Here is a 23945-nt window from a genome sequence, read left to right on the forward strand (position 1 = left end):
GAAACCTGCATGGGCAGGTGTGTGCACATGGGTGTATTTTTTTTTCTTCTTCTTCTCTACAAATTGGTTTTGGCTAAATCTTCCCGGTTCTGTTAAGTGAAATTACACTGTACATACAGTATTTCTACTTTATATAGGCTGTGTATTTATCATATCATTCCTGATTTTACTATATGTTAGTGTTATTTTAGGTTTTATGTGCTATTTGGTATGACTTGGTAGGTTATTTTTTGGGTTTGGGAACACTCAAAATATTTTCCCATATAAATTAATGGTAATTGCTTCTTTGCTTTACACCATATCGGCTTACGAACGGTTTCATAGGAATGCTGTACCTTCGGATAGCGGGGGAAACCTGTATAATGAAGGTGAAAAAGAAAATTTAAGAATATCTTCATTTGCTGACTATCTCGTGACTTGATTGTTATGTAAAGGATTTTACAATTGTTCACAGGGCAACCACACGACCAGTGTCACCACCACTACTGTGTTCCAACCCAGACGTCAGCTCCATAGTATCACCACTGCGGAACTTCTCCAGCAGTTCCTTCGAGCAACACATCGCCAGCATTTTGCGTCGCAATACAACAAATCCATTGCATCTGAGGTGCTATTTTTAACCTGTATCGTGTGCTCATTGCTTGCAGTTATATTCCTGACTGAAATGCAAGCTGGCAAAACGGCTTAAAATGTTTTTATACCACATAACTGATAAACTAACGTGCAAAGGCACAACGTAGCATCGAAGGTTCAAGAAAAGAGCATTTGCAAGTTTAGTTGGCCAGCAATAAATTGGGCAAACTATTTATGTTAACCATCTTCCACTATACTGTCCCATAACATCCCAGCAACATGACATGATTGTTTGGTATGTTGAACCTTAGGTGTGTTGCAGGATTAATTTAATTATGAGAACACTCAGTCTTCTTTTTATTTTCATTTAGAAATATACCTCAAGGCATCAGTGGCAGCAAATGAGTAAGAGGTGTTTTCAAGCAGAAACACGGAGGTTCAGTGTCCAGTTATTCGCTTCTCCCATTAAATCCATGTTTCTAGATTCACTTTGTTAAGGGTATGCTTCGAAAGAAGTCATTGGGACTCAACACTTTAATTCTTGAACGGTATTGATCAGCTTTATAATTCTGCATTTGTTTTAATCTAAATTCAGATTTGTAATTCATAAATTATTAGTTCTAGATGAGTATCACATCATCTTACCAGAGTTAGAAACTCTGAGCCAAACTATAACTATTAGCTATAACTTCTCAGGCTTAAGTTAAGCAATTAACTAGATGTTGCAAAAGGATTCAGCACCATTAAATAAATAACAGAAGGTGTTATTGTACAAAACGGCAATGGAATGATGCATTGGAAACACTGATGATTTGGCAGTTATATTACTAAATTATTAGCTTATCAGTGTAACTGCTGCATTAGAATGAGGTGATACTCCCCATCGGTAAAGTGGTGTTGTGGCGACCCACTTTCTAGCACGCACGAACCGGCTTACTAAACAGCGCGCGCAGGCAGAGAGGCCGGCCCCAAAAAGGGTGCCAGGCCATCTTCACCAGCGGGGGAAAATCCCGCGCGTGGAAAGGGTCTGGGAATATGCATTCCCCACAGCAGGGAGGGCGGGAACAGGAAGGCTTTAAAGCAGGCTGCGAAGTTTGAATAAATCTCTTTATCACAACTCCAACTCACCGACTCCGTGTGGTTATTCTAGCGCTGTGTGTAGTACACCGCTACATTTGGTGACCGACGGCCCGAACAATATTTGGGCCAGAGATGACCGCCGCCGCATCTGTTCACACAGTTTCGTTACAACTGCCAAGCTTTTGGCCGCTGAGACCCCGTCTGTGGTTTGAACAGGCAGAAGCACAATTCCACATTCGGCAGATAACCGCGGAGTCCACTCGTTACTACTACGTGCTGAGCTCTCTCGACCAAGAGACTGCTGCACAAGTTGAGGAGTTTATACAGTCGCCCCGGAGGACGGCAAATACACAGCATTCAAAGCCCTGCTCATAAGGACTTTCGGACTCTCACGGCGCGAACGAGCACGCCGATTAATGCACCTGGATGGTTTGGGAGACAGGCAGCCGTCAGCATTAATGAACGAGATGCTGGCCCTGGCTGAAGGACACAAACCCTGCCTCATGTTTGAGCAGGCGTTCCGAGAGTAACTGCCCGAGGACATATGCCTGCTGCTGTCCGACGCAGATTTCAGCAACTCCTGGGAGGTGACGGCCCGAGCAGATGTGTTGTGGAATGCCAGGAAAGAGAGAGGGGCCTCCGTGGCACAGATCACCAAGCCGTGTGCCCAACGACAGACCAAACCAGGCCCGGCAGCAGAGCCCAACGAACAATGGTGCTTCTACCACCAGCGTGGGGCACAGAGGCCCGTGGCTGTAGACCACCCTGCAAATTCCCGGGCAACGCCAAGGCCCAGCCGCAGCCGATTGCTAGCCATCAGGACAGCCTCCTGTACATCTGGGACAAGCAGTCGGGACGCCGATTTTTGGTCGACACCGGAGCGGAGATCCGCGTTTTACCTCCAACGAGTTACGACACCCGCAACAGAGAACCCGGCCCCACCCTGAGGGCCGCAAATGGCAGCGCAATGCCCACACGGTGTGGCTACAGTTCAGCTCCAGCCAGTTCACATGGGACTTCACACTGGCCACCGTGGCCCAACCACTCCTGGGGACGGATTTTCTGCGAGCCCACAGCCTGCTGGTCGACCTGCAAGGGAAGCGATTAGTCCACGCCAAGACTTTTCAAACGTTCTCCCTGGGTGAAGCAAAGTTGCCAGCCCCACACCTGGACTCCATCACGCTGTCCAACGATGAATTCACCAGGGTCCTGGGGGATTTCCCATCAGTACTGACACCGCAGTTCACGGCAGCCATGCCCAGACACGGAGTACAGCACCACATCCCAACCCAGGGACCACCCCTCCACGCCCGTGCTCGAAGGCTTCCCCCGGACAAGCTCCGACTGGCAAAGGAGGAGTTCAAGAAGATGGAGGAATTGGGGATCATACGACGGTCCGGCAGCCCATGGGCCTCCCCCCTGCACATGAGACCATGCGGTGACTACCGCAGACTGAACGAGGCTACAACGCCAGACCGCTACCCTGTGTCGCACATTCAAGACTTTGCAGCAAACCTACACGGCACAAGGACCTTTTCCAAGGTAGACCTCGTCTGGGGATACCATCAAATTCCGGTATATCCGGACGACATCCCCAGAACAGCACTCATCACCCCGTTTGAACTTTTCGAATTCCCCCGAATGCCTTTCGGTCTAAAGAATGCCGCACAGACGTTCCAGTGGCTAATGGACGCGATGGGACGCGACCTGGACTTTGCATTCATCTATTTGGACGACATCCTCATAGCCAGCAGTAGTCATCAAGAGCATCTGTCCCACCTCCGCCAGCTCTACTCCCGCCTGAGCGAATTCGGCCTTACAATCAACCTGGCCAAATGCCAGTTCGGACTCGACACCATCGACTTCCTGGGTCACAAGATTACTAAAGACGGGGCAACCCCTCTGCCCGCCAGGGTAGACGCGGTCCGCCACTTCCCCTGACCCAACACAATCAAAGGCCTGCAAGAATTCGTGGGTATGGTGAATTTCTACCACCGTTTCCTCCCCTCAGCAGCCCGAACCATGCGCCCCCTGTTCAGTCTAATGTCAGGTAAGGGCAAGGACATTACCTGGGACGAAGAGGCTGCAGCCGCTTTTGTTAAAACCAAAGAAGCCTTGGCAAACGCCGCAATGCTAGTGCACCCCAGAACGGACATTCATCAGTCAGCGGAGTGCTGGAACAACTCATCGAGGGTCGCTGGCAACCCCTGGCGTTCTTCAGCAAACACCTACGACCACCCGAACTCAAATACAGTGCTTTCGACCGGGAGCTATTGGCACTATACCTGGCAATCCGGCATTTCAGGTACTTCTTAGAAGGTAGGCCCTTCACCGCATTCACAGACCACAAACTGCTTACCTTTGCGTTCACGAAGGTGTACGACCCCGGTCGTCCCGCCAGCAGCGACATCTGTCCTACATCTCCAAGTACACGACGGACATCCGGCATGTCTCGGGAAAGGACAACATCGTGGCGGACGCACTATCCAGACCTACCATACAGGCCCTGTCCCAGGGGGTGGACTATGCAGCACTGGCAGAGGCACAGCAGACAGACGCTGAGATCCCCAGTTACAGGACTGAAGTCTCCGGTTTGCAGCTCCAAGACCTCCCCGTAGGCCCAGGTGAGAGGACCCTACTATGTGACGTAGCTACCGGCCAACCCCGCCCCGTCATCCCAGCAGCCTGGCGCCGGCGGGTTTTCGAATCCATTCACAACTTAGCGCACCCTTCCATCAGGACAGCCATCCGGCTGGTCGCCAACAGGTTTGTGTGGCATGGACTGCGTAAACAGGTCAGTGAATGGGCTAAAACGTGCATGCAGTGCCAAACGGCCAAGGTGCAGTGACACACCAAGGCTCCGCCGCAGCGGTTCGAACCCACCCGCCGGAGGTTCGACCAGATTCATGTGGATATCATGGGGCCCCTGCCAGTGTCACGAGGAGCGCGGTACCTCCTAACTATGATAGGCCGGTTCACCAGATGGCCAGAGACGATCCCGCTCAGCGACACCACCTCCGAATCCTGCGCCCGAGCACTGATCGCAACCTGGGTAGCCCGCTTCAGGGTACCGGCCCACATTACCTCCGACAGGGGCGCCCAGTTCACCTCCAGCCTGTGGTCAGCTATGGCCAGCCTTTTAAGATTGCAGCTACACCACACAACTGCCTACCACCCACAGTCGAACGGACTAGTGGAGCGTTTCCACCATCACCTGAAGTCGGCTCCCATGGCCCACCTGGAAGGGCCTAACTGGGTGGACGAGCTTCCCTGGGTCCTGCTCGGAATCCGCACGGCGCCCAAGGAAGATCTGCACACTTTGTCGGCCGAGTTGGTGTATGGTGCACCCCTGGTCGTCCCAGGAGAGTTCATACCAGCCCCAAGAGGGCAAGAGGAAGAACCCACAGCAGTCCTGGACAGACTACGGGAGAGGCTCGGTAACCTGGCCCCCATCCCCACTTCACAGCACGGACAGAGCTCGACCTGCGTACCCAAAGACCTGCAGAACTGTAAGTTTCTTTTTGTACGATGGGGCGGACACCGGGCACTGCTACAGCGGCCCTACGAGGAGCCGTTTAAGGTGATCAGGAACAACGGGTCCACATTCGTGCTGGACACTGGGGGGAGAGAGGAAGTTTTCACGGTGGACCGACTCAAACTGGCCCATGTAGACTTGGCGCAGCCGGAACAGGCTCAGGCACCGCGGCACAGGGGCAGACCTCCCAAACAGAGGCCGATCCAGACTGTGGACATTGGGGGAGGTATCGCCGGTTCTGGGGGGTGGTGGTTATGTGGCGACCCACTTTCTAGCACACACGAACCGGCTCACGAAACAGCGTGCACAGGCAGAGGGCCGGCCCCAAAAAGGGCGCCAGGCCATCTTCACCAGCAGGAGGAAAGTCCCGCACGCGGCAAGGGTCTGGGAATATGCATTCCCCACAGCAGTCCCGCCCGGGGAGGGCGGGAACGGGAAGGCTTTAAAGCAGGCCGCGAAGTTTGTATAAATCTCTTTATCCCAACTCCAACTCACCGACTCCGTGTGGTTATTCTAGTGCTGTGTGTAGCACACTGCTACAGTGTTGCCATTTTAAACATGATTTGCAAACATGGAGGACACAGATCCTGTAACCTGTTGTCAGAAGCATCATATACTTGTGCTGTACTGCTTATTAATTTCTGCCTGGTTTATTTAGTAATCCCATTGGTGTATACTGTTCTTGCCTGAATTATGTATTTTTTTTCTATTCTATTGCATTCTGTTTAGGATGCAATAGGGCTTGTATAGATTCAGGAACAGCTAATACCCTACAACCATCAAAAATGGCATAGATAACTTCAATCACCACTACTCTGAATTGATTCTATGATCTACGAGCTCACTTTCAAGGGCTTTCTTACAACTTGTGTTCTCAGTGTTTTTATTTGCACAGTTTGTCTTTTGTACGTTGGTTGTTAGTCTTGGTATGTAGTTTTTGTAAAACTATGCTGCAAGTTTTTGGCTCTATTTACACGTGTTTTAATAGTGCCAAGGTAGTGTAGCAGTTAACGCAACACCATTGCAGCTCGGTGACAGAATTCAGAGTTCAACTCCAGCACCGTCTGTAAGGAGTTTTCACGTCCTCCCTGTGGAATGGGTGAGTTTTCCACAGGTGCTTGGTTTCCTCCCACCATCCAAAGACTTACTGGGTAGGTGAATTAGTTCTTGTAAATTGTCCCATGATTAGGTTAGGGTTAATCAGGGATGTCAGGGATTGCTGTGTGGGGTGGCTCAATGCAGGGCTGATTCCATGCTGTATCACTAAATAAACAGGTCTCGAAGTAGTGAGTAGTATCATATACTTCGATCATGAATTTACTCTAAACTTTGACATGGTTAGACATTTTAGCTCATGCAATTGTATTAACCAAGTAGTCACATCTCATTAATTCAGAGCTTCAGATGCAGAGGGAACTCCGCCACCACAAGAGTGCTTGCAGCTTTTGAGTCGAGCCACCCAAGTTTTCAGAGAAGAATATATCCTCAAACAGGCTCTTGCAAGAGAAGAGATATCACGGAGGTAATCCTCTAGATCATTTATAACATGAGTTAAAATCAATGCTGCACACTGTTTTTACCAATTGACCCAGATCTTCCAAAATTGAGTTGTATGAAATGTGCTGTAGTGCAACAAAACAATGGTTTTCTTCCAAGCCTCCCGAATTTTTCAAACCCTAGATTAAATTTTTCACTGCTTTATCACCAAGTTGATTCTGATGGCTTTTTTTTTTCCCTTGATCTCTCTGTCTCCGAGGCAGTATTTGGGGCAAAAGTTTGGCTGATGTGTGCAGAATTTTGACTCTTGATATTTTTTCCATTGTCCTTTGCCTGTTTGTGAGTGAGGCTGCTTCACACAATTTATGTGTTCCAGGGTGAAGCTTCTAAGTAATCAGAAGAATAAGCAGCAGGAGGATCTTGTGCAGTGCCTCAAGGAGCAGTAAGTATGTGGCGTAGATCCACAGTAGCAGCATTCACAAACTACTCAGATCACGGTGCACTGAAGGCTAACCTGCTGGCTCATTTGTTTAAGCTGCAGACGGTTTTATTTTGTTTTCAATGCATCTTCAAGTTGCAGGAAGACAAAAGACAGTTTAAGCAAAGATAGGTTACATGTAGAAAATGCATATAAACTATATACTGTATAAAGCCAGTCGTAAACATGAGATTCTGCAGCTGCTGGAATCCAGGGTAATACAGAGATAGTAAATCATAATCTCTTACTATCTCTTCTTTCAGTTAGTCCTGACGAAGAGTCTCGGCCCGCAACGTTGACTGTACCTTTTCCTATAGATGCTGCCTGGCCTGTTGCGTTCACCAGCATTTTTTGTGTGTGTGTTGCTTGAATTTCCAGCATCTGCAGATTTCCTTGTGTATGCAAAGCTGAGATTCTTCTTTTCCAGATGGCCACAAAGCAAAGAAAAACCATGAAAGTCAGTTTGGAAAGAAACAGCAAACACACCCCTCTGCACAAAAAAAGAATGGCAGCGCAATCATCAACACCCCCTTCTCCCCCACACGAACTACAACAAGAGTATCGACCCCCCCACCCCCTCCCCACGCTTGAAATGCAACAAGAACATTGGGCTCCAAATCCCCTTCTGCCCACAAAAAATGCAACAAGAATATCAACCCCTAAATCTTCCTCCCCTACACAAAAAAAAATGGGAAAACGAGTGAAAACAAAGTATAAAAATTAAAAGTCTGAAAAATAGCCCATAGTCCACATCAGTAAATGCAGAAAACCCCTGATGTTCTCCAACATCTGGAAAGAGAGAGACCCAGAGGCCTGCCCTCCAAGCGCAGCAGTTAGGCCACACAGTCTCCCCTCCAGCCTGGATGCTGTGCCTCACCATCCCTGGTGGAGCCACCGGCTGCGATGCCTCTCTCCTGGTAGCTGTAAGCAGGCGACGTGACTTTATCTCTGTGGCATTATGTCAATATCCAGTAAGACAGTTTGATAATACAGCTGTCTGAAAGTGATGGGAGATGGTTGACATATTTTGTTATTTACTGTTTAATACATTGATTAAGTTAAAAGTAGCAGTAAATTTAACGGAGATTATCAACTGTTTTGGTAAAGTAAAACAGCGTAAATAATTGAGGAGCTTTGGAGGTGCTGACCATTATTAACTCTTTTCAACAGAAAGCTTCTACAGGAAATGGCAGAGAAGCTTGCCAGTAAATATGAAGAGGTAAAGTTCAAACAAGAAGAAGTGTTGCAAAGGTATGTGTCAAGGGAAGAATCTGAAAGAAAACTTTCTAGATTTACAAGTTCAGTATTTGTGGAAAAACTTCTGATATTTTCCACATTACAGGGTGAAGAACATTTTACACAATTTTAATTCACGTCTTCCTGTGCTGTCTGACAGCGAAAGGGATATGAAGAAAGAACTTGTTATTATCCATGACCAGCTCGGTGACCTGGCAAGCAGCATTACACAGGCATAAATCCTACTGTCATTTAATATTAATTTCTGAATTTTTTTGGAAGCTATTGTTTCTGATAACTCTGAGATCTTATTTTACATACTGTGCATATTTTGATTTCTGTAAGTGTTTCTGAAACAACATCCTTGACTTCTGACATTGGTCTGAAAAGTAGCATGTGGTCTCTGTGCTTCAGGAGTTTTGGCAGAAGTAGTCATTTTGAAGTGTCTGCTGTTTGGCTCTTCCATCACCACCAGTCCCTACTTCCAGTCCAACAACACCCTCCTGTTTAATAGTGCAGCGGGAACACTGATCTCAGGGTGGTGCAGGACTCAATGTTTCTCTTGGTGAAACAATGGTTTACCCATATTTCCATTAGCTATTCCCTATTCCTTGTCTATGATAAACTATAACCTTCTGTCTAGTGGGGTGACCAAGCTCAGCCTGGCTGACTACTGCTTGTTATTGTAATTGTCTGTTCCACTCCCAAGTTGTAATTTTGCTCTCATTCTCCAATGGTTCAGTGAAGCTTTTTGTAGGAATGGGCATCGCTTCCAGCTGGGCACATAGCACCCTTTTGGACTCAACAGCAAGATCCAATGATTTCAGTTATCAAGCTACCAGCATTTTCCATTTTGCACATTTCGGGCATCTGCAAATATTTTCCCTTGTTAATTCACATAATTGTTCTCCCATTGGCACTGACTCTGTGCCGATATTTTGTTGCGTGACCACCATGTTCCATTATCAGCCCTCTTGGCTCCAGTGCAAATGTGAATTCTCTTTCCCTCCTCATTTATTCTACAAATCTGCTGAGTATTTTCCACATTCCATATTCGTATCTCTGATCTCCAGTGCTGTTATTTTCCTTTGGTATTGTGCAGCAAGCACTATATTAGAATTGCTCTTGACTGTGCTGTACTGGATTGGGGTTACCATAGTGTAGAAAAGTTATACATCTTGCATGTGCTCAGATTGGTTTTAAACAGTATTTTGGACTTTAACATTTATCTAACCGTAACATTTTTTAAATCTCAGGTTCAAATGAAGACTGAGTATCAGCAGAAGGAAATACAGCCAGAAGAGAATGGTTTCCCTTCTGCGCGGAAAAAGAGCATCACTCTCAGTGCGTCTCAAAAGAAATGCATCCATTCGGTGCTAAAGGAACAGTGAGTACCACTGGGGCTTTGTGATTGTTGGTTTAGTTATAGATTGTACTGGTTAGCAGCTACCAGTGTTGCTGTACATCAGGAGTACTCAAGCTTCTCAGGCTGGAGCAGGCAGCCACACACCAGTTATTGCTGATGTTTCTGTGATCAAGGAGTGTTGAGCGCGTAGTTATGTAAAGCAGCATAAAGTGTACATTCTGCTGCACAAAGGAAGCTGGTGAGTGTGCTCAGGAACATCTTAACCAGAGTATCAAAGTTTAGTTTAGATTTCCAGAGATTCATTAATTGCGTAGCCCTATCACTTTCCAGAGAAGTAATGCCTTTAATTTTGACCTGCTTCCCACCCCTCCCCCACCCACCAATGTATAAGCTTTTTCTTCAAAATTTGTCTGTCTCCAGTCTTCACTACCTCTTCCCCACAATGTTCCCTAGAGTCACTGTCTTTAATCACAACTCTGCACTTGCAGTAGATGATACTGTACATGGGATTTTCATGTGAAAGAATATTCTTAAACCAATCTGAGCTGTCCCTGCTATCTATCATAGCATGATAAACAAAGCGCAAAACTCTGTCTCCCTGTGGGGAGCTAATGGTGATCATATTGAGGGAAGCAAACAGGATAAAGAAGAGAATTCACTCTGAGGAAAAGAGGAACCCTGCTGTCACAATCTTCGTTCACAAATATACAGGGAAACCATATGATCCACTGCCTTTGAGGCTTGACATTTAGTTAATTATCTGGTCAAGGATAACCTATGATAGTTATCAAATCAGTCTAGTTCAACAGATTGCACTCCTGGAGTGGGGAGGAGTTACCATAATTTGGAGGAATTGACAGGTTGGAGGCTACCTAGGTGTTGCTCCTCCAACCGGAGTGTGGCCTCATTGTGGCAGTAGTGGAAGCCAGAGACTGACATGTCAGAGTGGGAATGGGAAGTAGAATTAAAATTGGTGACTACTGGGAAAATGCATCTTTTGTGGCAGACGAGGTGAAAGTGCTAGACAAAGCTGTCTCCTGATCTGATGTACAGGAGGTCTTATTCTCCAACATCAGTTTGTCCAAGAGAATTCCATATTCCATTTCGTAAAGCCCTTTCTGTAAATATACAATGCACTCCAAAGACTCAAAGGTTCCTTTGATTCTACGTCCCAAATCTGAGCTGTACAACATTTACAGCAAGTTCTCTTCCAGATGACACAGCCCCTGACTTATAAATGTATGTGGAGTGTTGAATTTCTTCCTGACAGCACAACCGCTGTTAGAGCTACTGCTTTGTGGCCTTGGTGAACAAGGTTCAATGTTGATCTCGGCTGTTTGTGTGGAGTCTGCATGCATTCTCTTTGCCTGCATGGGTTTCCTCAGGTCCTCCAGTTTCCTCTAACGTCCTCATGGTGTGTGAATCAGTGGGTTAGTTGTCTTCTAAGTTGCTGCCAGTGGTAGAAGTTGAGAAATGATCAAAATGAGGGGAAGTAAAATGAGATTGGGTAGGATTAGTGTAAATGAGTGTTTGGTCAGTGCCCCTACACTCGGTAACTGGCTGGTTGCTGGGGTACTGAGTGCAGCACAAGATTGATTAAGGAAGTTGTGTTCCACCAAGAATAGTCTATGATTACTTAAAATTTGCCTAAGTATTATGAGGTTTGTATGAAGTAGTTAAATGTTATTTATAGTGGGTAGACTAGTTGTCTAACACCCTATTTGATTTGCAGAATAACTATTTTTGGAACAGATGGAAGGTATTAAAATATCTGGGATCTAGGTTGGCAGAGAATTAAGCTGCTCGTTGTGGTTGAACTGAAGTGTGGAACAGTGGGGATCTGAGTGGACTACTTGGCAGAGAAACCAAGCTCCTTTAACTTGTTATTGTTTTCTGTTTCAGGGGTGAACATATTGCTGAAATGGTGAAGAAAATTAATAGCATACGAACTCATATAAACTTTTAAATGTTCTCAGACAGCAGTTTATTCTTCAAAGTGAAATGTTTGTAAAGGTGTCCAGGATGCAAAACAATGAGAATTCTCTAGAAACAAGAGGCAGCCTTTCAGACGCTTCAAAACTTCCAGCTTTCAGTTTTGATGGCATTTTGTACAAGATGGAATTGGTTTGTTTACAATACACAAGGTATTCAGATTGGTTTTTTATAGCCCTCCCTTAAAGGTGATTAAATTAGTTTTGTTTTCTATATTTTGTTATTAAAAAGCTCCTTTCAAGAGAATATTGTCTTCTGTCATGCCCCTGATTCATGCTGTGGACAGATGCACCCCTTGTGTAAAGACTAGAAATTGAGTGAAACAGCAGGTATTCTATGCTTTAAAGGATTATATATCAACTGGATCCACTACTTGGGCATCAGCTTTTATGGGGAGCTGAAAGCAAACCTCTTGGATATGCGATGCTGTTGATTTGTTTGTTTACTTAGGCCATTCAACCCATTACCTCAATACTGACTGAGCAATCCCATAACCCTCTTGTGTCCCAGACCCATTTCCTACCATAAACCATGCACAATTTACAGTCACTGATCAATCTAAAAACATTTATAGAAGGAAACCTTGATGTTACAGGGAGAACGTGCCAACTCCACACAGACAGCCCCAGAAGTAACATTGAACCTGGGTGGTTGGAGCTGTGAGCCAGCAGCTCTAGACTGCAGTGATCAACATTCTCTACCACTGAAAGTGCTCATAGTGCTGCCATTTCAGTCCATCTCAGCACAAGTGTGTCAGCCGTAAATGCTAGGTGCTTAACCCGTTGGCAAAACAGGATGCTGCTCAGGCAGTGTAATCATCCTGCCTCAGTCTGTTTCCATAATGACTAAAGAAAACCCTTTAATAATTGGAAATTTCAGGAGCTCCTGCAGATGAGTCTGTCACCTTGTGCACTCTGTAATTTTTGTACCACACATATTTCACTGATGTGAATCCGTATTTTGGATGAAGGAAAAGTGCTGTGCAAAAATAAAGTTGGCCAATCTGTAATGTGTGGATCATGTCAAATGTTTCACATTTTGCTCAGTTTTGCACTCTGAAGCTAAAATTATTAAACCTGAAACCTAAAGTATAGAAGCAAATGACTTATTTTCAAAAGGTAAACTGCGATGCAGTTATTGTACTGCACAAACTTTTGTCTGAATAAATATTTTTGTGGTACTTTTTATAATCTTGTTCATGAATTTTGATAAAGCAGGTTTGACCATGTTAGTTGGAATTTGAGTTGACTTAGAGGAAAGAAGGTAATGCATCTCATCAACTTTAATGAGCAGTCATCAGTTCTGAATAATGTTTCTGATCTTGAATTTCCTGCATCTACACCAGCTTACTTTGGAAGCATGGGGAAATGTTTTCAGCAAATAGTTATGACAATGTGTACAACAAGGTTTTTCCAGGTTTGTCCTGGTATTTGGTTTATTGTCACATGTACAAAAAGTACAGTGAAAAGAGTAGAAAGCATTCCTGGAAAAGGTGGAATTTCCATAATCTGCCACTCTTAAGCAGATGGACCTTGTACCCATTTGAAATGAGAAGAATGAGGTGATCTGGTTGAAATGCACAAACATTTTACAACAGGAATGTTGTCTGCCTTGTTTGAAGTGACTAGAATCACAGGTTGTGTCTGAGGTCAGCTTAGGACTAAAATGAAAATTACTCCAAGAAGGCTCTGGAAGCCCTGAAACAGTGTATTCAAATATTTTTTGGAGCTTAAGATAATCAAGTGATTGGAGTCATAGAGCTACACAGCAGGGAAATGGACCCTTTCCCAAGTCTGTTGATAAAGCTTCTTAACTGTCATAATTGTACCTGTGCTGTTGATCTGGACTCTGACAACCTGCTGTCCTTCAATCACACTACTTACTTGTGCATAAGGAGTTGCCAAACTGTCTGAAGTTTGAACAGTGGTATACCACTTTTGTACAGAAATTGACTAGTTGTGTACAAATACTGATCCAACAGAAACTTTGTGCTCTTCTCAATCCCATCTTTTGTGTATTTAAGTACCAATCATAATACCTACAGCACATAGCTAGGAAGCCAAAGACTTCTGCACAGGACAGTACTGTGTTTGTCAACATGGAGCAAAGAGACAGTTTGTAATTCTGGCGGGAGTAAAGGATGTTTAGAATGGCAAAGGTGGAACGCTGTGGGACAGGGGGTGGGGAGGGGGTGGTTTCACCTTGGTCCAAGCTCCACGGGCTTGTGGTGCTCAACAACAACTTGGATTCATACAGTTCCTTGGGTCAGGTAATTTGACACTGCTGTGAACAGGAAACTTTTACACGGCCTGAAAACTGCACAGACCTTTAATTTTTTTTTGTAATATACATGCTATGAATATTTAATGAAAATTGAAAATTCACATTTGATTTTATGTATTAGTTAGTGTACACTGAAATGCAGCACAACAAAGAAAATCTTCCATGTTTAAGAAACTTTTTCTAGCTGCATCCAATTCCATCTGCATGGCAACAAAGGCTATGTGTGTGGGAACATATCAGTTACTGCGCAGCCGCGCCTCTGTGCAGCTTGGAGGGAACAGTGATGTGATGTAGGAGGACACCAGGTTGAATTACACCCTGTCTGTTCCTGTTGAATGCAACTCCAGACCTCGGAGCAGGTACAATCATCAACATCGAGGCTGAGATACTTCCAGAAGACAGACTCACAGAGACATAGGTGTTGCACAAAAGCTACAAATATGGGCTGATCAAACCATGGATTTGAAGAGAGAGTGAGATCTAGATCCAGCTGTCAGCCTCTGCTGACCTGGTACAGCAGCGAAGTCTGGCAATGTTATGGAGGAAGAAATAGATGTTAGGAATGAAGGTTCAAGCTTGGTCTGACTTCATCTGTTGATCAAAAATGAGCCCAAACTTCAACTTCAGACTTTTGCAAGAGAAAAAGATGGAGTTGGTGGTTAGGGAAAGCAATCTCTGACAAAGTCAAAACATGGTGTTCTCAAAATTTCCATAAGGCATAGGAACAGAATTAGGCTATTCAGCCTGTCATGTCTGCTCTGCCAGTCCATCGTAGCAGATTTATAATCCCACACAACCCCATTCTCCTGCCTTCTAACTATAACCTTTGACACCCTTGTCAAGATCCTATCAACCTCTGTATTAAATACACTTAGTGACTGGCCTCCACAGCTGCTTGTGGCAATGAATTCCACAAATTCACCACTTTCTCACTCTGGTTAAAGAAATTCCACCTCATCTCTGTACTAAAGGGACATCCTTGTATTCTGAAGATGAGCCCTATGGTCAAAGACTCCACCACTGTAGGAAAGCATCCTCTGCACATCCACTCTTATCTTGGCTGTTCAATATTTAATGGGTTTCGATAAAATCCGCCTTCATTCTTCTAAACTCCAGTGAGTACAGTACAGGCTCAAAGCCAACAAACTTTTCATTCTGGGGATCATTCTTGTGAACCTCCTCCACACCCCCTCCAATACCAAAACATCCTTTCTTAAGGGGCACAAAGGTGCTCAGCATATTCCAAGTGTAGGCTGAGCAATGTCTTACAAAGCCTTATATTTTAGTCCTGTCGAAATGAATGCTGACTTTGCATTCGCTTTCCTCACCACTGACACAACCTTCAAGTTAACCATTGTGGAGTTCTGCACAAGGATTTCCAAATCCCTTTCGCACCTCTGATTTCTGAGTTTGCTCCCTATTTAGAAAATGGTCTATGCCTTTATTCCTTCTACCAAAGTGCATCACCACACACTTCCAGACACTGTTCCATCACCCACTTCATTGCCCATTCTTCTAATCTGTTCGTCCTTCCACAGAATCCTGGCTTCCTTATCTGCCCCTCCACCTATCTTTGTATCATCCACAAAACCATCATTTCTGCCATCCAGATCATTGAGATATAATGTGGGGGAAAAAAGTGGTTTCAACACCAACACTGGTCACCTGCAGCCCACCAGAAAAGACCCACTTTATTCCCACCCTTTGCCTCCTGCCAATCAGACAATCTTCTATCCACGCTACTATCTTTGCTGTAATAGCATAGACTCTTATCATCTTTAGCAGCCTTGTGGCAAAGACCTTCTGAAAATCCAAATAAACAACATCTACTGACTCTCCTTTGTCTATCATGCCTGTTATTTCCTCAAAGAGTTACATCAGACTTTTCAGGTAAGATTTCCCCTTAAGGAAACCCTGCTTATTTTAGCCTATTTTGTCATGTGCCTCCAAGTACCCTGAAACCTCAAACATAAGAACTGAAATAGCATGCAGCTGGGGGTTGGAGATTGCTATTGTGCACAAAACAAAGATACACTGAAAAATTGTTGCCTACCTTCTGCTTGGTTTTGCTGTTTTAAGCTGGCACAAATTTGAGGCAGATACATAAGAGCATTTTAACAAGTGCTAGGACAAGTACATGAATAGGAAAGTTTTGAACAGGGGTTACTAACCTGGGTTCCATGGAAAGGGGTGAGGAGTTGTGGATGATGTACTAAATGTGTCTATCTGCCTCTCTACCAGAGGTCTTTAGGATCAGACCCAGGGAATAATTGTCAAACACAGTTTACTTAAAAGTACATACTGTTTATTAGCAAGCTTGGGTATTCAGTTGAACTACAGAGCCTGGGAAAACCTGCAACCCTTGCCCAGAATATACTGTATCTGTGGAGCTGTTGATATACGTTGTTAGTACATACAGTGGCATGCAAAAGTTTGGGCACCCCGGTCAAAATTTCTTTTACTGTGAATAGTTAAGTGAGTAGAAGATGAACTGATTTCCAAAGGTCATGAAGTTAAAGATGAAACATTCTTTTCAACATTTAAGCAAGATTAGTGTATTATTTTTGTTTTGTACAATTTTAGAGTGGGGAAAAAAGGAAAGGAGCACCATGCAAAGGTTTGGGCACCCCAGGGGATTTGAGCTCTCAGATAAATTTTACCAAGGTCTCAGACCTTTATTAGCTTGTTGGGGCAATGGCTTGTTCACAATCATTGTTAGGAAAGGCCAGGTTATGCAAATATTAAAGCTTTATAAATACCCTGACTCCTCAAACTTTGTCCCAACAATCAGCAGCCATGGGCACCTCTAAGCAGCTGCCTAGCACTCTGAAAATTAAAATAATTGATGCCCACAAACCAGGAGAAGGCTATAAGAAGATAGCAAAGCATTTTCAGATAGCCATTTCCTCAGTTCATAATGTAATTAAGAAATGGCAGTTAACAGGAATGGCGGAGGTCAAATTGAGGTCTGGAAGACCAAGAAAACTTTCTGAGAGAACTGCTCATAGGATTGCTAGGAAGGCAAATCAAAACCCCTGTTTGACTGCAAAAGACCTTCAGGAAGATTTAGCAGACTCTGGAGTGGTGGTGCACTGTTCTACACCTGCACAAATATGACCTTCATGGAAGAGTCATCAGAAGAAAACCTTTCCTACGTCCTCACCACAAAATTCAGCATCAGAAGTTTGCAAAAGAACATCTAAACAAGCCAGGTGCATTTTGGAAACAGGTCCTGTGGACTGATGAAGTTAAAATAGAATGTTTTGGCTGCAATGAGCAAGGATATGTTTGGAGAAAAAAGAGTGCAGAATTTCATGAAAAGAACACCCCTCCAACTGTTAAGCACAGGGGGTGGATCGATCACGCTTTGGGCTTGTGGTGCAGCCAGTGGCACGGAGAATATTTCACTGGTAGAGGGAAGAATAAATTCAATTAAATACCAGCAAATTCTGGAAGCAAACATCACACCATCTGTAAAAAGGCTGAAGATGAAAAGAGAATGGCTTCTACAACAGCATAATGATCCTAAACACACCTCAAAATCCACAATGGACAACCTCAAGAGGTGCAAGCTGAAGGTTTTGCCATGGCCCTCACAGTCCCCTGACCTAAACATCATCAAAAATCTGTGGATATATCTCAAAAGAGCAGTGCATGCAAGATGACCCAAGAATCTCACAGAACTAGAAGCCTTTTGCAAGGAAGAATGGGTGAAAATCCCCCAAACAAGAATTGAAAGACTCTTAGCTGGTTACAGAAAGCGTTTACAAGCTGTGATACTTGCCAAAGGGGGTACTGACCATGAAGGGTGACCAAACTTTTGCTTTGGGCCCTTTTCCTTATTTGTTATTTTAAAACTGTGAAAGATGGAAATTAAAAAAAAGTAATCTTGCTTAAAATATTAAAGAACTGTGTCATCTTTAACTTTATGCCTTTTGAAAAGCAGTTCATCTTTTACTCGCTTATTCACAGTAACAGAAATTTTGACCGGGGTGCCCAAACTTTTGCATGCCACTATATAAATCTGAGTGTAATCTGCATAATTAAGGTAAATTAGTTTGTTGACATGAGCTAGAGGGAGCATGTAAATGTTAAACAGAAGAGGCCTGAATGTGGACCCTTGAGGCATTCAGCATGTCATTTTTGTTCAGTCAGCTATGCAGCTAACATCAATACAAAACACTCCCTGTCCTGCAATTGCAATTTAAACCACTTCAGGACTGTACCGGAAAGTCCCACCAAATCTTCCCGTCTGTCCAGTAATCGCAAATATGATTGGAGTATGTGATGTCACGTGACAACAGGAGTACCCAATCATTGGTGAGGTATTTTCCAGGCAACCAATCAAGGAAGGGTGAGTGGGGTTTGAACTGAGCGGCGGGGCGGTTGGAGAGCGAGTGTGAGGGGAGTCCGGCGGCTTCGAGGCCCAGCAACCGTTCACTCTCCGCGGCCCGCCGTCGCGCCTTGTTCCGGAATGACCTCCAAGGAGAATTACGACCCTCAGCGTCCTGGACTCAAGGTGTGGGAGGAAGGGGCCGGGAGAGTGGTGGTGGTGGTTGGGGGCGGTCAGGGGCGAGAGCCGGGATGGGGGGTGTTGGAGCACCAGGCGATGAGCCAGATAGGGTGGGGAGTGGAGTTCTCTCTCCTTCACCAAGCTCTCTCCCTTCCACAGCCTCCGACTCCGAATAGGTTTGGTAGTCCAAAGTATCTGTTGACGAAACAGCTGAGTGGGCCGTCTATTTCTGCATCGTCTTCACTGTTGTCTTTGAGAAACATGTCTAAAGTTTCTGCGGCAGCAACACCGGCATCAGGTACAGCATTTAAGTGTTTGCTGGGATGACTGGGAATTGCAGGCACAGGACCATTGAATTGACTTTATTTCTTACATTCTTCACATACATGAGGAGTAAAAAGATTGATCTTACTTCTGAATGTGCAAATTAATAGTCATTTGTAATAAATAGTGTATTTATTATAGTAAGATTACAACAGAACAGTCAATATAGCTTAGAAATACAATTGTGTCAGTGTGAATTAATCAGTCTGGTGGTTTGGAAAAAGCTGTCCCGGAGCTTGTTGGTCCTGGCTTTTATGCTATAGAAACGTAGAAAACCTACAGCACAATACAGGTCCTTCGGCCCACAAAGCTGTGCCGAACATGTCCTTGCCTGAGAAATACCCATTGCCCTCTATTTTTCTGAGCTCCATGTATCTATCTAGGAGTCTCTTAAAAGACCCTATCTTATCTGCCTCCACCACCGTCGGCAGCCGCCCATTCCATGCACTCACCACCCTCTCTGTGTTTTAAAAAAAAACCCAAACTTACCCTGACATCTCCTCTGTACCTACTTCCAAGCACTTTAAACCTGTGCCCTCTCGTGCTAGCCAGTTCAGCCCTGGGAAAAAGCCTCTGACTATCCACATATCAATGCCTTTCATCATCTTTTATACCTCTATTAGGTTACCTCTCATCCTCCTTCGCTCCAAGGAGAAAAGGCCAAGTTCACTCAACCTATTCTCATAAGGCACGCTCCCCAATCCAGGCAACATCCTTGTAAATCTCCTCTGCACCCTTTCTATGGTTTCCACATCCTTCCTGTCGTAAGGCGACCAGAATTGAGTACAGTACTCAGGTGGGGTCTGACCAGGTCCTCTATAGCTGCAACGTTACCTCTCGGCTCCTAAGCTCAGTCCCACGATTGATGAAGGCCAATGCACCGTATGCCTTCTTAACCACAGAGTCAACCTGCACAGCAGCTTTGAGTGTCCTATAGACTCAGACCCCAAGATCCCTCTGATCCTCCACACTGCCAAGAGTCTTACCATTAGTACTATATTCTGCCATCATATTTGACCTACCAAAATGAACCACCTCACACTTACCTGGGTTAAACTCCATCTGCCACTTCTCAGCCCAGTTTTGCATCCTATCAATGTCCCGCTGTAACCTCTGACAGCCCTCCACACTATCCACAACACCAACCTTTGTGTCATCAGCAAATTTACTAACCCATCCTTCCAGTTCCTCATCCAGGTCAGTCATAAAAATCACGAAGAGTAGAGGTCCCTGAGGCACACCACTGGTCACCGACCTCCATGCAGAATATGACCCAACTACAACCTCTCTTTGCCTTCTGTGGACAAGCCAGTTCTGAACCCACAAAGCAATGTCCCCTTGGATCCCATGCCTCCTTACTTTCTCAATAAGCCTTGCATGGGGTACCTTATCAACTGCCTTGCTGTAATCCATATACACTACATCTACTGCTCTTCCTTCATTGATGTTTAGTCCCATCCTCAAAATAAAAAAAATCAGGCTCGTAAGGCATGACCTGCCTTTCACAAAGCCACGTTGACTATTCCTAATCATATTATGCCTCTCCAATTGTTTATAAATCCTTCCCCTCAGGATCTTCTCCATCAGCTTACCAACCACTGGAGTAAGACTCACTGGTCTATAATTTCCTGGGCTATTTCTATTCCCTTTCTTGAATAAGGGAACAACATTGGCAAACCTCCAATCCTCTGGAATCTCTCCTGTCCTCATTGATATACAAAGATAATTGCTAGAGGCTCAGCAATCTCCTCCATTGCCTCCCACAGTAGCCCGGGGTACATCTTGTCTGGTCCCGGTGACTTATCCAACTTGATGCTTTCCAAAAGCTCCAGCACATCCTCTTCCTTAATATCTACATTCTCAAGCTTTTCAGTCCACTGTAAGTCATCCCTACCATTGCCAAGATCCTTTTCCGTAGTGAATACTGAAGCAAAGTACCTCTGCTATCTCCTCTAGTTCCATACACACTTGTCCACTGTCACACTTGATTGGTCCTATTCTAAAATGTCTTATTCTCCTGCTCTTCACATACTTGTAGAATGCCTTGGGCTTTTCCTGAATCCTGTTTGCCAAGGCCTTTTCATGGCCCTCCTAATTTCATTCTTAAGCTCCTTCCTGCTAGCCTTATAATCTTCTAGATCTCTATCGCTACCTAGTTTTTTGAACCTTCCATAAGCTCTTCTTCTTGACTAGATTTACAACGGTCTTTGTACACCACAGTTCCTGTACCCTACCATCCTTTCCCTGCCTCATTGGAACGTACCTATGCAGAACTCCACGCAAATATCCCCTGAACATTTGCCACATTTCTTCTGTACATTTCCCTGAGAACATCTGTTTCCAATTTATGCTTCCAAGTTCCTGCCTGATAGCCTCATATTTCCCTTTTACTCCAATTAAACGCTTTCCTGACTTGTCTGTTCCTATCTCCAATGCTGTGGTAAAGGAGATAGAATTGTGATCACTATCTCCAAAATGCTCTGCCACTGAGAGACCTGACACCTGACCAGGTTCATTTCCAATACCAGATCAAGTACAGCCTCTCCTCTTGTAGGCTTATCTACATATTGTGTCAGGAAACCTTCCTGAACACACCTAACAAACTCCACCCCATCTAAACCCCTCGCTCCAGGGACATGCCAGTTGATATTTGGGAAATAAAAATCTTCCACCACAGTAACCCTGTTATACCTTTCCGGAATCTGTCTCCCTATCTGCTCCTCGATGATACAATTTAACTCTTTGCTCTGTCTGCATTTGACCCAGTCATTGGCTTGTCCTTCCTTACATTATGCTACACCTCATCTACTTGTAAACCTGCTGGCTCATCCTCAGCTCGGTCATACTGGTTCCCATCCACCTGCCATATTAATTTATTCCACTCCCAACAGCTCTAGCAAACCAGTCCGCAAGGATATTTGTACAGGTCACATCTACCCCAGAAGAGGTTCCAATTATCTAGAAATCTGAATCCCTGCCCCCTGCTCCAACTCTCCAGCCACACATTTATCTACCACCTCAGTCTATTCCTATCCTCACTGTCAACGTGACATAGTCAGCAATCCCAAGGTTACTACCCTTGCTTTCAGCTTACTTCCTAACTCCCTGTATTCTGTGTCCAGGATCATCTTCATTTTTCTAGCTATCTTGTTGGTACCAATATGTACCACGACTTCTGGCTTCTCACCCTCCCTTTTCAGGATATTGTGGACGCGTTCAGAAACATCAAGGGCCCTAGCACCTGGGAGAGGCAAACTACCACCTGTGTTTCTTTATCACATCCACAGAATCACTCATCTGTCCCCCCTAACTATAGAGTTCCCTATTACTGCTACCATCCTCTTTAGTTTTATAGAACACAAAGTAGAAAATAGGCTGATGCCTGTGGTTTCATTTTTTTTTCTATAGCTTTGGGGCCTGGAGTTCAAAGAGTTGCTACTGCACATGAAAACCAGGAGCAGCTGGTTAAGTAAGTACTTCACTTTCCCCGATGTGTTGAGTTGAGATTTCTTTTCTGGATCTGCACTTCTACACACAATTGAGATGGAATGCATTTCCTGTTTGCTTCAATATACCGGTCATACTTTGCACAGTGTCTGCCTTGGTAATGAAATCACGGGAGAGCCTGCTGTCCATTGCTGCAAACTCTCACTTCCCATCCCAAGTATAGTCAAGCTGCACTACAATTCCAGGTTGGTGAGGATGTTATTTAACGCCTCCATAACTGATCCACAGAAATATTTTAATAGAAACTGGGAGGTACTCTGTTTTCTTCACTTCCAGGTTTTCTGCCTAGTATTCCTTCAATTTAAAATTTTCATGTATATTTGGACTTCACTGCTGAACACTGCCTTTTGCATCAAAAGGCAGTTACTTTTAAAGTGTATCCATACTTGCATCGTGTAGTTGTACTTGATCAGAAGTGTCACTGGTTTCAGCTATAACATAAGAGTATGGTAGAATTTACTGCCATATCAGGACTGCTCCAATGTTGCACTTGTATCAAACTGCTTGTATACTTAAGTGAGGGCAGCATTCCCAATATACACTGAGATTAGCAATCAGGTGGCGAACATAAAGTAATTGCTTTCCATCTCTATTTTTTGACCTTTGTTATATCCTGAGTCAGAGTAACTGAGTTTTGGATTTACAAGGAATGTTTTAATATTAGAAATTGGTGTATTGACAACTTCGACATTGGACGCCCTCTTGGAAAAGGCAAATTTGGGAATGTCTACTTGGCTCGTGAACGGGAATCGAAATTTATTCTGGCACTGAAAGTGCTCTTCAAGTCCCAGCTTGAGAATGACAACGTTGAGCATCAACTCCGAAGAGAAATTGAAATTCAGTCTCACCTCAAGTAAGTTTTGCCTTTGTTTATCCTTTTACCCTCTTGGCTGTAGGCATTGTTCATGAATTTGAGATGTCTTGTTACAGCTATCAGCAGAGCCCAAGTATTCACATTTTTCAATTGCAGCAGTACAAAATACTGGCAAGGAATTGTAGGTGGAGTGTTGTAGAATAGGTGAACAAGTACATGCTTCCCTGAAGGTGGAGCTGCAGTTAGATTAATAAAGAAAATTTTTGGCAAGTTAGGGTATTGAGTATGGAAGTTGGAAGGTCATTATGTGGTTGCACAAGACACAAGTGAGGCTGTACTTGAAGTATTATGTTCAGTTTTGGTCATCCTGCTATAGGAAAAGATTTATAAGGACACTGCCAGAGTTTGAGGTACTGACTTACAGGAGAGGGTGAACAAGCTAGGATTTTATTCCTTGGAGCACAGGAGACTAAGAGATGATGTATAAAGGTATATAAAATCATGAGGGACATAGACATAATGAAAACACTGTCTTTGTCCTAGAACTGGGGCACAGTTTTAGGTGAGAAGGAAAGAATTTTAAGTGGAACTTGAGGGACGACTTATTTTTTTAACACCTGCTGTATGAAGAATGAACTGCCTAAGGCTGTGGCGGATAGAATAACTTATTTAAAAGACAGTTGATCAGGTACATGGATTGGCTATTGTGGGCCAAATGCTGGTAAATGTGACTAGCTTGCATTGGGC

At 44.5% G+C, this 23945-nt stretch overlaps 2 protein-coding genes across 3 annotated transcripts in view; both read left to right on the forward strand.

Annotated features, from left to right (window-relative positions):
• nup88 (nucleoporin 88) overlaps nucleotides 1-12955 on the forward strand; it is a 38559-nt gene extending 25604 nt beyond the window's left edge. For both annotated transcript variants that reach the window (XM_072242975.1, XM_072242976.1), the window contains exons 11-17: nucleotides 455-607; nucleotides 6585-6710; nucleotides 7062-7127; nucleotides 8334-8414; nucleotides 8506-8632; nucleotides 9656-9786; nucleotides 11668-12955. In XM_072242975.1, the coding sequence (XP_072099076.1) occupies nucleotides 455-607; nucleotides 6585-6710; nucleotides 7062-7127; nucleotides 8334-8414; nucleotides 8506-8632; nucleotides 9656-9786; nucleotides 11668-11731 (748 nt within the window). In that variant the 3' untranslated portion in view covers nucleotides 11732-12955. The remainder of the gene's footprint in view (nucleotides 1-454; nucleotides 608-6584; nucleotides 6711-7061; nucleotides 7128-8333; nucleotides 8415-8505; nucleotides 8633-9655; nucleotides 9787-11667) is intronic.
• A 5449-nt stretch (nucleotides 12956-18404) lies between these two features.
• LOC140187455 (aurora kinase C-like) overlaps nucleotides 18405-23945 on the forward strand; it is a 32305-nt gene continuing 26764 nt past the window's right edge. The window contains exons 1-4 of the mRNA XM_072242769.1: nucleotides 18405-18559; nucleotides 18713-18851; nucleotides 22286-22346; nucleotides 23049-23237. Of these exons, the coding sequence (XP_072098870.1) occupies nucleotides 18515-18559; nucleotides 18713-18851; nucleotides 22286-22346; nucleotides 23049-23237 (434 nt within the window). The 5' untranslated portion in view covers nucleotides 18405-18514. The remainder of the gene's footprint in view (nucleotides 18560-18712; nucleotides 18852-22285; nucleotides 22347-23048; nucleotides 23238-23945) is intronic.

Source organism: Mobula birostris, chromosome 25 (genome assembly GCF_030028105.1).
Source record: "Mobula birostris isolate sMobBir1 chromosome 25, sMobBir1.hap1, whole genome shotgun sequence".
Lineage (NCBI taxonomy): Eukaryota > Metazoa > Chordata > Chondrichthyes > Myliobatiformes > Myliobatidae > Mobula > Mobula birostris.